Source organism: Rana temporaria, chromosome 2, assembly GCF_905171775.1.
Source record: "Rana temporaria chromosome 2, aRanTem1.1, whole genome shotgun sequence".
Classification (NCBI taxonomy): Eukaryota; Metazoa; Chordata; class Amphibia; order Anura; family Ranidae; genus Rana; species Rana temporaria.
The window spans coordinates 76,561,648-76,576,936 of record NC_053490.1 but is presented as its reverse complement, the minus strand read 5'-3'; the positions used below and the strand labels follow the sequence as shown (position 1 = coordinate 76,576,936).

Here is a 15,289-nt window from a genome sequence, read left to right as displayed (position 1 = left end):
GGTGGGGCTAAAAATATCTGCCTGTCGCATTCAGCAGGCAATACTGGCTGCCAAATGCATCTCATTCCACCGAATAGGTCTGCGCTGCAACCATCCACAGCTGCAGTGTGATGGTCTTTAGGGTCTAAAAAGGGGATTTAGGTGAGTGACAAAATGGCTCCTCACTGCCCACCAAATACCCTCTACAAAGTAGGTGAAGCTTGTTCCTACGAGCCCTCAGGCCCCAATCACACTTTTAACATTTAGTAGCTTGCAGTTTGAAGTTCAAAAACGCTCAGCAAGCAAAAACCAAATGTTTTTAATAGCCCTTCGCATCTGAGCATCCTGCCACTCAAAAAACGACACAAGCAATTTTTTAGGCAGAAGTAAGCATTTTTGTCCCCATAGACTTCAATGGAAATGCCTAAAAAGTGCGGTATGAGCATTTTTTTTTCAAATATTTGGTGCCTGTTTTCTGCTCAAACAGCAGATCTCTGACCATTTTCCAGCAGCATTACACACCTTTTAGTTTACAAATACCTGAAAAAGCTGCAAAAACATGCAATTCTGCTTTAAAAAATATTCAAACACTTAAAAAAAAAAAAAAAAAAAAAAATGTGGAGCTTGGGTGTGAATTTACTTTTTGCAGCGATTAGATGTAGCCACAGAATTGCCAACTTTAGTAGCTACCCATGCTATTGGAAGCATCTGTTGGTAATCATGGCACACTATTGATTTGTAGCTGCATAGATGAGCATTGCATCCAGCTACAGCAGCCATTCTGTATCTAGCTACACATCAGCGGAGAAAATAAGCAGAGAGATTTGTATCTGCTACTAATCACTGCTACAAAGTAGCCAGTGTGACATCAGCCTCAGTGATTCAGATCCTGGATTGTGTTATGTCATACCGTATTATTTACTGCCTACAGACATTCACTAATCTGGCTTTAAACTGATTGAGCAAATGTGCTTTTATGTCTGTAGGCGTCTACAGACTGCAAAGATATACTGTACAAAACACCTTAAGGGCTTTGAATATTTCACAGTTTCAGCATTGGGTAGGCTTATCTGACTACGTTCGATCTTGGGCTGTGTCTCAGTTTTGTAGCAGATACGGAATCGCTCTCCTAATTTTGTTTCTAGTGAAAACATGAATTGCAGTTGCTGAAATCATGTTTTTTTTTTAGTTCAGCCCGCAGGTGGACTTCCTAAGGCAAAGTCACAATTGTGTAATTTTTTTGTATTTATTTTTTATGTTTTTAGTAATGCTTTTTACAGTGCTCCAGGGATGTTCAAAGTTTGAGTCATCCTTATTTTTGGTATTCGTGGTTTGCTATTTATTTGCATTGTAGAGGAAACTCTGAAGTCTTCCTGAGAAGAAGCTCCTGTGTTAGAGCCTATCATAATAGCAATGTGTTGGAGAGAATTTCAAAATATCTTTGCTGGTACAGTGTAAAAAATGTCATCTGCTGGGTGGGGGAGTTGTGCAAGTTGTTGGTGGTCTTCAGCTGGGAAAAAAACATTTTTTGATCGTTATGGGAGTGGAATATGTGGGAGAAGTGGGCAAATGTGCAGAGCAGTTTGTGCCATATTGAAAAAGGTTGTATTTTCTTCACACATTGAGCCCAAACAAATGTATGTTAGTCCATAAAAAAAAAGTCCATAAAAAAAAAAAAAAATCACCAATGATGTACAGTGAGGTACCTTTTTGAAGGGGGTATCTTATGCAAACAAAAACAACACAAAATAAACACTATAGGCTCATCCACTTTAGTCAAGATCGGCTAGAAATTGGAAGGAAAAACCTAAAACAACCCTCCTAATACAACGATTTGTTCACACTGTCGGAATGGGGATATTTAGCACCGCCAAACCCCCAGGGTTGTGCTTCTCTGAATACACAGGCATAAAAAAAATTCTCCTGTCTTATGCAACCCATAAATGATTTGATTTTCATTCCTTCAATCACAGTGGAAGGAAAGAAAATCACTTGATTTTTTGATGGGGTAATTGAGGGAATGACTCCCACAGTTTTGTTTTCTGTTGGCGTGGTGGCATGGGGAGATTACAATCTAATATATTTTGTTCATGTCCCCAATTCAGCTAGGGATTTTGCGGCTGTGGTGGCAACTCTGCACTTTCTCAGTTTATATCCTGAGCCTTTCCTCCCTCTCACATCTGAGCAGCCGATAGGACTATAGTCACACATGTGGGGCGTATACACAGTGGTGAATGACAGTCTACTCCCTCCTCCTCCTTCATGCCGACTAAGCAGCTAAACACCATGGGGAGGGATATTGGATGTAGGTTAATGGAGGGAATCGCTTCCCTCTTATTCTAACACACAAGCTAGACTGGAATGACAACCTGTGATTGGCAGTAATCTGACCACACCAGGTTATTTCCACAAAATAATAAAGATTGTATTTCAAATGTATATTTGTATGCCAATTTAAAACCGTTTATATTTATCTTTGCTCTGTATCCCAAAGGCTGTTTGTTATTTTGAACATGTGACCAGCAGCAGAGGACTAGAAGCTCCTCCTTATGTTTCCCTGCAGACAGGCTGGGAAAGAGCTGGGTCACATGACAGCTGTGTATCAGTTATGAAAAAAGGTACTTAGATTTTTCTTATTAAAGTAATTACAGTGCCATCATCCATATACAGAAATACAAGGAACAATGTAAATTAAAAAGGGTTTTTAGTATCACTTTAATAAACAAAGAGTAACCTATTTGACAGTTCCAGTACAATTATATAAGTACCTGAAATAAATAAATGATCGTCCAAAACACTGTTGTAACGTAGCCATTTGTAGGAAAAGTGACTAAGCAAAGATTATACGCTGTGTTGCACACAACCTTTAAGACTTAACATGTTTCCTTTCTTCCTGAAGCATGTGTATTAGAAAATTAACTGTGGTATTTAATGCCTGTTTGATTTAATGTCAGATTATCTACTGCTGTAAAGTTTGCGCTTGGTTTCCCCGTTACTGCACAGTACTGATGACAACTTGCAGAAAAAGACTGCTCGCAAAAGGTGTTCCACTTGCGGTTTTCCTTTCTGTCCTCAGTTAATTAAGTTCCCCATATGCATATTGGTGTGGCTCTGAAAGTTGGACAGGGAACTCTTGAACCAAAAATTATCACCTACTAAAATGGGTAAAGTGAAATCTTTCAAACCGCTGATACTCTTGGCCAGGGGTCTCCAAACTTTTCAAAGGGCCACTTTATTGCCCTTCAGACTTTAGGAGGGCCGGATTGGTGCCAGCGAGGGAAGAAAATGTCACGGGCCCGGCATCAGTGAGAACAAATATGGCCTCAGAGTTGGTGGTCAATAGGAAAATGAGTATTCCCCCTATTAGTAGAAGGAAGAGTATGCCATCATTGGTATCGGTGTATAATATAGTGCCCTATTGTTGGTGTCAATGGGAGGAATAGTGCCTCATGTCAGTGGAGGAATAGTGCCCCAAGGGCCGGATAAAGGCTAGCAAAGGGCCACATCTGGCCCTCGGGCCGCAGTTTGGAGACCCCTGCTCTTGGCCAAGAAATATTACCATTGCACAGCTCTCCCATTATAAATGGTAGATTTACTTCATACCTCTAGATCTGGCTATAGTGGCTCACTATTTGAACTCAGTGCTTTATATGCCTTTTTTGAAGGTTCTGTTTACTTACCGTATTTACTTCTTTATCATTTTAGTGAGCCTGCACTCAAACAGGGCTAAATGTACCTTTAGTATAGCCCTAAGCAAAACTTCCAAGAAACTCCTTCAGAGTCTCTATATTACACATGATCAAAAATGTTAATTGTCACCAATTCACTCTGATGGGCTTTAAAGGTGCAGCACTTTTACCTATTCAATAGTCCCCATATATTCCTTTGAGGAACAATCTGAATCGCCACCATCTTTTTTTTCTTTTCTTTTTTTTTTAACCGGGAGCTGGTCATTTGGGGGTTGAGGGGTGTTAACATTTTGGGTGATTTGTTTATTGATGGTAAACTGCCACCCTTTCCACTATTGAGATCTAGATACTCTCTCCCCATGTCTGTACTTGTTAGTTTGATTTAGCCTTTAGCAGGTTATCCACTTTGAGCATGACATCCCTTCTGTGTACTGAGTCTGCCCAAGGTTCACTCAACTTTGTATAGGGCTCTACAACAGCCTTTGTCAAAGGAGTTATTTAGGTGCAGAGAGAAATGGACAGGTTGGAGGTGCTCTGCTTGAATGCTGATTTCATTCATATGTTGTGGCCATGTTTGGGGGAAAAAAGCTCACACTGGTCCCAGCTTTTGCAATTCATTACTACTATAACTAATATTCAGGTAGCTCAGCATTTGTTTGCTAGACTGTGTGGAACCTCTTACTCCCAGGAAAGTGACTAGAATGTTACTGGGCTCTATTTTGCTAGATAGGCAGTTGTTCTTCTGTGGAAATCCTCTGCCCACTGTTTATAGATGGAAGACACTTATGCCGCGTAAACACAGTCGGAATTTCCGACAAGAAAAGTTTGATGTGAGCTTTTGGTCTGAAATTCCGACTGTGTGTAGGACCCATCAGACTGGGTTCCCATGAGCTGGTTCTCAAATTTTCCGATGGGAAAAGTTCTTGTCAGAAATTCCAATCGTCTGTATGTAATTTCGCAAAAAACACACATGCTCGGAATCTTTTCGACGCATGCTCAGAATCATTGAACTTCATTTTTCTCAGCTTGTTGTAGTGTTGTACGTCACCGCATTCTTGACGGTCGGAAATGTGTGTGACCGTGTATATGCAACACAAGTTTGAGCCAAAATTCAGTCGGGAAAAAAATCCAAAATGTTCTTGTCGGAATTTCCGATCATGTGTACGCGGCGTTAGGCCTCATGCACACTGGACGTTATAAAAACGCTAGTAGTAGTTAAACCGCATTTCTAAATGTTTATCAGCTTTTTTGACGATCAAGCATTTTTACAGCTTAAAAACTTCTCTCAGAACTCACTAGTTTTTTTTATTTTTTTTACAGTCAAAAAACGACCTAGCCAAAAACAGTTGATAACAGCCTATATGTGCATTGACACACAGTATAACATGTTGGTGAGTTTGAGCCCAGGTTCACATTGATGCAATTTGACATGTCAAATTGCATGCCAAATTGGTGGCAATTGCCGGCAATGGCACTGCCTGAATTGGTGCGACACTGCACTGATTGCTAAAAAAAAACATTTCTGTACTACTTTTGGTGACTTCGGGGTGCAATTTGTATAGACTGTGCAGGAACCCACACAAAAATGACATGTAGGAATGAAATCGTGTGAGTTAAGATGAACTTGCATGATTTTAATCCTGCTGTCAGTGTGAACCTGGGCTCACTGTAGAAGAAAACGCCTGAATCCAAAAACAGCAGCTGTAAAAACGACCAAGAATGGCGAAAAAAAAAGTGTACATAAGGCCTTATACATTTTGCGCTTCTCCCTTATGGGGCCACCTACAACAGCAGATGATGTCCCACTTTGACAAAATGTTGGTCTTTGTTGTAGAGAATTCTGGCACAGAGAAGACCTGGCCTGAGCATGGTGTTTTCAAGATGCTGTTTTTCGGTTGTAGGTTTACATAATTTTTTAAGTAATTCCACATCCTGTTTAATGGTCTTTTCGAGTTAGAAATATTTACATTCGCTTGGGATTCATCCTCTGCTGTTGTATTGGTCCGTGAATGCTTTTGATTCAGTTTGTATTGTCTAAGTGACAGCCATGAGTTTGTTTTTTGATCTTTAATCTCTTCCTCTTCTGCCATTTAACAGGAAGTAAAATGCTGGGAGGTGGAGGCGGGCATTCTGAACATGCGACTGCTGTGATTAACAGTCACATTATCGGAAAGCTACTGATTGCTAGTATGCATCAGGAGCTTTCTGTTACCTGCTCATTAGCACAGTAAAGTGTTTACATAGGGAAGCATATATTCGGCGTTAATGTTACAGGGGTGTTAACCCTTCCCCATGCTATCCAAAAAAAAAAAAAAAAAAATTTTCTTGTCTGGGGCTACACTTTAAAATGTTACCTATTTCAACTTGCAATTGCAAACATATTTAACTTGAGAACAAACCTACAGACCCTATCTTGTTTGTAACCGGGGACTGCCTGTATGTGATATTATATTCTAAAACTTTAATAAACAGAATTTATAAAAAAAAAAAAAAAAAAAAAGTGCAAATCTTCATACCCACCTGTACATATGAACACCTTGCTTTATGGTTGAAAATATATGATATATACTATATGGGGAAGTGAACTATCACACCTTTACGAGCATCTTGGACTTTTAGACATCCCATTTTAAAACCTTAGGCAAAGCTGTGTTCAACAACCCCCACTCCCCCTTATTCCCTATGGCAGCCTTCCACAAAATTAGAAAAGTCAGAATTTGTGCATTTCAAAAGGGCATTTGAGGTGAAATACTGATGACAGATGAGAAGACTTGGCTTGTAATCTACATTCCAATTCAGTAGGGTTGAGGTAAGTTAAAGCCTTCACACCAACCTCCTCAAACCATGTCTTTATGGACAAAGCTTTTTGCACTGGGGCACAGAATTCCTGGAACAGAAAGAGACCGTTACCTCGAGCTTAAGTGCATAATTGTATAAGATGTCTTTGTATGTTGTCACCTTGCGTACTTCACTGGAAACACCTAAATTCAATATAGAAGAGTATTAACTTATTTTCCATCATATAAAAAGTTTGTCTATTACCCATCGCTGTAATGCATAAAGTTTGTGATTTTCCTATTCAGACTTACATGGGGTGTTTTTGTCCCACTTTTCTGTTAATGGCACTTCTATGTTCCCCGCCTATGATCTTTTTTGTCATATGGCTAATGTAACCCTTTGTGCCTGAAATTAATTTTCACAGTTTGGCTCTGTTGTACCTCACAGAGCCCGTCACAATTTATTTTCTTGGAACTGATTAATTAAGGTAAAAATGAAAAGCGGCAAATATGTTGCATTGTGGAACATTATCTTTGTTTCAGTAAAAAGCAATTTAGATCTGTTGTTGAAAAAGAAGTTCAAAAACAAATTAGCAATTTTCCCAGGAACATTAATGCGATTTGGTAAGGATGGCCTTCAGAAATCCTGACTCCCACTCAGGTCAGTAGGGTGGGTGTAGTGTTGTCCTTGGCTTTTAAAGACAGGGCTTGATTGCAATGTTGTTACTAAAACAGAACATTAATAAAATGACAAAGCCAAGATTTATTTGTGGAAAACAAGGTTCCATGTTATCCTCCAGTGTCAGATTTTGTTGATTTACTCCTGAATTTACCTGTAGACAGACAGTGTGTGCTCTCTTGATATAATTGTAATAACGGTTCTACTGAGATGATTAATTCCAGCAGTTATAATCATTATATTAGATTTAATATGAACGCTTCAGTGCAAAAAGTTAAAAATAAATTAGTATGCTTGATGTGGGTTCTTATCTGCTTTTGTCTTTTTAGATCTTGACGGAGCAGGTTTGCACTCAAGTTGTTCACAAGCCTCATCCAGAGCCAGATTCAACTGTGAAGATACAGAATCCAAGTAAGAAAGGATAACAAACACTGCACATCTGCTAAAGTGCAGCATGTTTCCCTGTGGGTTGGGAATGTGTGCAATTTTTATGTTTCACACTGTGAGATATGCTAACCTAGCCTAAAGATGTAGTTTAGGATTGTTTAAAAACTAGAGCAACACCGAATCGGAAATCCAGGGAGAGAGCTTTTGGTCATATCTTTTGGGAAAAAAATTACCTCTTGATATTTACACCACGTCCATATCATTTTGATGTGGTGTACAAATCATAATTTTGTTCATGCTAGTTATTGTAGTCGTGTGGACAAGGCATTCTATGAATGGACAAGGGAAGGGTAAGGGCAGATAAACATCAATACTGCTTCCTTGTATGAGAGGCCGCAGCTCTCATAACCGCAACCAGCCGCAGGTCCACAAGACTGCACAATCTTGCATGAATAAAAATATTAATGTTCCACTGTTCTGGATCAATGGCATATACATCAACATAGGTTTTCCCAACAGATATGACCAAAAGCTCTGCCACTGCGTATGTGTGTATTGCTGTTGTAAAGTGATAAAATGTGTCAGCAGGTACATGTAAGGTAGATTTTGGTTCCCAATAAACAGTTCATTAAATGCAACAATGTGCGTGGGTGTACGATTTAAATGGAGCCTGACCTGATGGAAATATGGTGGATTTTTATTGTTGACCTGTTTTTGAAAGTGGCGACTTCAGATGTGTCATCTTTTATACTTTAACTAGTGTGTCAGTCAGTGACCCACATCTGAGGTTTCCCAACCTGTGATATGCACATGCTTTTGTAACAAGTCAGTGACCCAACTTATAGTGTAGCAAAGTTTACGCTGGAAATTGAACGTCCAACTACGGGCAATATAAAAAGATTCCCTTGCAGTGGGAATGTGCCAGCACTGCGAGAGTTAAATGTTAATTTTTGTCTAAGGAATTGGAGGAGAAGGGACATATACTTGGCTAATCCTCTGATCCTTGCTGCACAAGACTGGTCCATGCGGCTCCTGCCCACCAGCGGTGGACTGTTCCTGGTCTTGATGGCATCGGAAGCAGTCCTCCGCTGGATTGTGGGGGAGCATTGTTTGCTGCTGGATCGGGGAATTGGGTGAATATAAGCTTTCTGGCTACACCTAGACAAATACGAGCAGTTAACCCATACCCAGAGTTGAGCTTTAAAAAACAATCCCATATTTGTGTCCTGGTAGAATGTGTGTGTGTGTGTGTATATAAAAAAAAACACTATACAATTTTGAACGATTGTGTCCATGTCTTTTTAGAAATACATTTTATTCTTTAAAACAAGCCATCTACATTTTACAAACTCTGCTTGTGCTATGATTTGTGTGTGTATATATATATATATTTTTTTTTTATCAGTGATTCTTAAGGTGGTGGCCACACTACTGAAAAACTCCTCTCCAAGTTCTGACCTTATGGAGGTGAGACGCCTTTTTCTGTCCGACATGATTAAACTCTTCAGCAACAGCCGGGAGAATCGAAGGTCAGTGTGCTAAATATTTAAGTGCAACTTTTTATTTTTTTTATTTTTTGTTGCGTTTTATTTTTTTTAGCCTATGAGGTGGACATCTAAATAATGCATTACCATGTGGCATTTGGTTTACAAGAAACCTGTGTTGAGAAAAAAATACATGGAGTAGTCCATTGTCTCTCCATCTGAAAATGATAGTTGCCTGGAAAACTCTGAAGGCATTTGTTAGGTTCCATTTTTCTTTTTGGAAATCATGTCAAACACTACTGCAAATCATCATAATTGCACCATCCCCACCATGAAACTTGGTGGTGGCAGCATGATACTGTGGGGTTATTCCTCTGCCGCATGTCCTGGAAGACTTAAGGGCCGAATGAACATTGCAAAATGTAGGGCAATCCTGGAGGAAACTGTGAAACTCTGGTTAAAGATAGTATACACGCCCCTTTACCTTCTCAAACCACCACTGCGCACTGGAAAAATAAATAATATACTCAAAATATATATATGCCTAAAGCTGCTACTTGAAAGGTATAATATGTATGCAAAAATGTAAATGAAAGAATTGTAGCTCTGTGTTCATAAATCATATAAACATATCTAAAACATGTAAATAATATAAACAAAATCACCACGTGAAAAAGTGTAAAAAAAATATTAAACATGAGAATAAAAAGAAATGTAGAAAATATATACTGTACCCATGGGCTGAGCTACACGGCAATCAACTGTGGTGTTTAGCGTCTGAATTTACCAATCACCGCGTGTGAAATCGTTATAGAAGCAGAGAGACAAGCAAGCAAGGGTGAGATCAGTAACTTCAGCTCCGGGTTTGCCGTGACCGCTATATATCGCATGCACCGCTGCTAGTCTCTAGTTTCTGAAAAAGGATTTTGTTTGAAGTGCCTTGTTTTTCTTGGAAGGATGTGAGTGCAATATTTGGAGATTTTGTGTGTTCCGTTTTAATAAATGGTTTTACAGTACTTCACTATTGCAAGCACTTATTTATTCTTACATGCGGAGAACACTGGTTTTCTGAACACTGTTGGCATTGCCTAGGAGATCTTGGGTTTCACTAAGCTTTAATGCCGAGCATGAGAATGCAAGGCACATTCTTGTGGTGAGTGAAAATCCTTAAGGGGGCGCAGTCACAGGAACACAAGTGGTGTGGTGGCAGCATTATAGCAAGTTGTTTTGAGAAGATTGCATGTTTGTTTAAGTTTGGAACACTTGGAAAAACACTACAATTTTTTTGATTCTTTCCACACTTTAGGTGTGAGTTTTGGATGACCACTCATGAACACTTGTTTAGAGATAATAAATAATTTGCAGTATATATTTTCTACATTTCTTTTCCCATGTTTAATAATTTTTTGACACTTTTTCATGTGATAATTTACATGTTTTAGATATGTTTATATGATTTATGAACACAGAGCTACAAATTTTTCATTTAAATCCTGGAGGAAAACCTGATGCTAACAGCAGAAAATCAGGGAACATTCGTCTCCCAGCAAGATGATCCCAAGCATTAAGCCAGAACTTGATCCCGAGCGTTAAGCCAAAAAAGTGGAGGCTACTTTTTACACAGATACATATTCTAGGGCCATATTTGTCAGTAGCCGATTCCTCTACATTACTCATACAAGGATGTGTTTTGGGTTGTAAAAGGAACCAGGGCAAACCAGGGAGACTGTAAAGGCTGGAAATGTTTTCCAGGGGAATATAGTAATGCTGGTATTGAGATTATACTTTATTTGTTTTTCAAAGTACAATATCAGAAACATTTCTCACTATCCAGAGTTTTGTTATTTTATTTTGCAGATTAGAAAATAAGCGCATGGTGACTCAGCTACTGGGTGGGTCCCAGGGACAATTTCAGCATGAGTATCCCTGTGCTGTATTGGTTGACTGTGGTGGTTCTGGTCTCACCACCATACCACACTCTACCCAGATTGGCCACCAAGTGTGTGCATGAATGGCTGTGGTAGAAATATTAGATTGTGGGATGGATTTAAGTAGCTGCAGAATTTTTTGGTGCTAATTAAATGAATACAAAAAACACACTTTGTTAGCTATAGGCAGCTGGCATTTTTTCCTTTGCTGCAATGTTGATAACTCAGATACACTACGCCGCCGTAACTTACAGCGTATTTCCTGTATTCTCAAAGAATTTGCGCCGTAAGTTACGGCGGCGTAGTGTATCTGTGTCGGCGTAAGGGCGCGCAATTCAAATGGGTGAGATGGGGGCGTGTTTTATGTTAATATGTCTTGACCCGACGTAAATGAGTTTTTTTCTGAACGGCGCATGCGCCGTCCGTGGGGGTATCCCAGTGCGCATGCTTGAAATTAACCCGCAACAAGCCAATGCTTATGACGTGAACGTCAATTTACGCAAAGCCCTATTCGCGAACGACTTACGCAAACAACGTAAAATTTTCAATTTTCGACGCGGGAACGCCGGCCATACTTAACATAGGATACACCTCATATAGCAGGGGTAACTATTTGCTGAAAAAAGCCTTACGGAAACTACGTAAAAAAATGCGTTGGCCGGACGTACATTCATGGATCGCCGTATCTAGCTAATTTGCATACTCGACGCGGAAATCGACGGAAACGCCACCTAGCGGCCAGCGTAAATATGCACCTTAGATCCGATGGCGTACTAAGACGTACGCCAGTCGGATCTAGCACAGCTTCAGGCGTATCTCTTGTTTTGTGGATACAAAACAAAGATACGGCGGAGCAAACTAGAAGTTATGCGGCGTATCCATAGATACGCCAGCGTAACTTCTTTGTGGATCTGCCCCTTAGTTTTTAATGTATTAAAGATACAAAGGTGCAAGTTTTAAAAAAAATGAGAAAGTGAAGGTGATGTTTATAGCGGTTCTGTTTTTTAGTCTAGGATAGTGGGCAGAAACATATACCCGATTTAGCTGATGATTTATATTATACAGTCAGTAATTATCCCCCCATCTCGTGTACAAGAGACATGTTGCACATTCCTCAGCTGAACATTATGAAGTTATTCCTTCCTCTTCTTTTTACGTGAAGCTACTTTAAAGTTTTCATGTCTGTTGTACTTCTAGGTGCCTCCTACAGTGCTCTGTGTGGCAGGACTGGATGTTCTCTCTCGGGTACATCAATCCAAAGAGCTCTGAAGAGCAGAAGATAACAGAGATGGTCTACAACATTTTCCGAATACTTCTTTATCACGCAATCAAATATGAATGGGGAGGCTGGAGAGTCTGGGTGGACACACTTTCTATAGCTCATTCTAAGGTACCTTGAACTTTTTTTTATAGTCTACTCTTGTAATTTTAGCATATTGATTTGGTGCCACCTTGTGGACCATTAGGTTCAGTATTGCTTTGTCATGAATGTTCTTTCCTTTTATTAGATACAATTTAAGGTAATTTTTGCGTAAATTTTACATATCGTGTAACTAAACCCCCTATGTCAGCAAAAATATGAAGCCTACCACTGTTTGCTGTGAGTAATATATAGTTAAATTATGAATACAGCAATTTTACCATTGCAACTGTTATTTATGTTGTTCCTTACTTTCATTCTCTTTATTTATCAATTGGGTAATGTGTTTAAAGATGTTACAGCTTGTCTTGGATAGGATAGGAAGACCTTAATTGTGTGATAAACTATCATCCAAGCAATGTCAATCAACTGAAATTGAATACGTTCCTGGTAGCATGGTAGTATTGTGCAAGAACCTGGGTAAAATTTTATTTGCAGTTTTACCCGCGCAGAATTGTGAACTGAAACTTGCATCGATCAGCCAGAACATTATGCCCACTGACAGGTAAAATGAATAACATTGAATATCTCATTAACCACTTAAGGACCGCCTCCTGCACATATACATCGGGAGAATGGCACGGCTAGGCACAAGCACGTACAGGTACATCCTCTTTAAGTGCCCAGCCGTGCGCCCGCGACCCGGTCCGAAGCTCTGTGACCGCGGGACAAGCGGATCCGATCGCCGCTGGAGCCCCGCTATTGGTCCCCGGAAATGAAGAACGGGGAGAGCTGTGTGTAAACACAGCTTCCCCTTTCTTCACTGTGGCGCCGTCATTGATCGTGTGTTCCCTTTTATAGGGAAACACAATCAATGACGTCACACCTACAGCCACACCCCCTACAGTTAGAAACACAAATTAGGTCACACTTAACCCCTTCAGTGCCCCCTTGTGGTTAACTCCCAAACTGCAATTGTCATTTTCACAGTAAACAATGCATTTTTAATGCATTTTTTTGCTGTGAAAATTACAATGGTCCCAAAAATGTGCAAAATGTGTCAAAAGTTAATGCTGGTTTCAAAAGAAGGGTGTCAGGAACACACAATGTATCTCAGTTTATTGTGTATGAGGCTGCAGACTTGTCAGGGTCCCCATGCCTGTGGCCACAGTGCCTACAATAGCCACACGAGCATAAGAATGGGACCACGGAGCGATGCAGGCAACCTGGTCTGATGAACTACGTTTTCTGTTACATCATGTAAGCCGGTGGTGGCAATGTGATCCTTTGGGAAATGTCCTTCTGGGAAACCTTGGGTGCTGTCATTCATATGGATGTTACTTTGGAGTCCATGCCCAGTCAGGGCTCTTTTGGCAGCTATTGGGGGGGAAACATTTTAGCAGCTGAGAATAAGGCGGCATTCAAAGTCCCATAGCATACCAACGGATGTGAAGGTGGAGCCCACACCTGGTGTCAGGATGCTTTACTGTTGGCATGTCACAGGACTGATGGTAGCACTCACCTTTTCTTCTCCGGACAAGGTGTTTTCCAGAAAAAAAACGGAAAGGGAATTCATCAGAGTAAATGACTTTATCCCAGTCCTCAACAGTCCAATCCCTGTACCTTTTGCAGAATGTCAGTCTGTCCCTGATGTTTTTCCTGGAGATAAGTGGCTTCTTTGCTGCACTTTCTGACACCAAGCCATCCCCCAAAAGTCCTCTCACTGTGCAGGCAGATGCACTCGCCACCTGCCTGCTGCCATTCCTGAGCAAGCTCTGCACTGGTGACACCCTGATCCCACAGCCGAATCAACTGACAGTCCTGGTGCTTGCTGGACTTCCTTGGGCGCCCTGAAGCTTTCTTCACAACAATTGGACCTCTCTCCTTGAATTTCTTGATGATCCGATAAGTGGTTGATTTAGGTGCAGTCTTAGAAGCTGCAATATCCTTGCCTGTGAATCCATTTTGTGCAAATCAATGGTGACTTCACATGTTTCAATGCAGGTTACTATGGTTAACAGAGTAAGACCAATGATTTTAAGCACCACCCTCCTTTTAAAGCTTCCAGTCTGGTAGTCTAACTTAATCAGAATTACAGCCTTATCCTCGTCAACACTGATACCTGTGTTAACAAGAGAGTCACTGACATGACTTCAACTGGTCCTTTTATGGCAGGGCTGAAATGCATTGGAAATAATTTTTTGAGAATAAGTTTCATGGCAAAGCTCGACTTTTCACTCTTCATAACATTCTGGAGTAAAATGCAAATTGCCATCATAAAAGTGAGGCAGAAAGAAAACTTTGTGAAAATTAATATTTGTCATTCTCAAAGCTTTTGGCTAAGGCTGTAAAGGTTACATTTTTATTTTTTATTAAAAAAATAAACATGTATACGCTACTTAAAGGAGTTGTAAAGGAAAAAAAAATTTCCCTAAAATTAATGTCTGCAAGGTAGACAGACAGAATAGTGTAATAATTCTGTTAAAAAACAAGTAAATACCTATTAAATTCCTTCTATATCACCTCTATATTCCTCTATATCACCTCCGGCATTCTAGTTTCTGTTTTCTCATTCACTTCCTGGTTTGCATCGCTCGTTCATGTAAGAACTACATTTTCCAGTATGAATTGCAGCACGCCCAGTAATTCAAACCTCCTTGAAGTCTCTAACACGTAGAGAGCGTCCTGCCGCACAGATGTAGTTCCCAGGAGGGGGCGAGCACATTACTGACCACCGCAGTAAACCCTCCCATCACGGTGGTCAATAAAATCAGACAAGCAGGAAGTGAACAGAACAGAGAAGAAATAAAGCAACTTCTGAGCAAAAACGAACAATGAGGAAGTGAAAAGAGGAATGTCTTCAGGTAAAGGATGCTTATTATGAAAAAAAAAAATCCCTTTACAACCCCTTTAACTGCTCTGTTCAGTGGTATTGCACAGAGAGGCCCCTGAACCTCCTCTTCAGGGATCTCACACTGACGCTGTCCACCCCCCTCTTTTTTTGTC

The 15,289-nt window shown here is 40.2% G+C and overlaps 1 protein-coding gene across 8 annotated transcripts in view; it reads left to right on the top strand.

The window, feature by feature from the left end:
* Positions 1-15,289, top strand: part of NBEA (neurobeachin) — a 793,834-nt gene that overhangs the window by 302,853 nt on the left and 475,692 nt on the right. For all 8 annotated transcript variants that reach the window (XM_040340410.1, XM_040340408.1, XM_040340406.1 and 5 more), the window contains exons 19-21: positions 7,454-7,535; positions 8,917-9,040; positions 12,121-12,313. In XM_040340410.1, the coding sequence (XP_040196344.1) occupies positions 7,454-7,535; positions 8,917-9,040; positions 12,121-12,313 (399 nt within the window). The remainder of the gene's footprint in view (positions 1-7,453; positions 7,536-8,916; positions 9,041-12,120; positions 12,314-15,289) is intronic.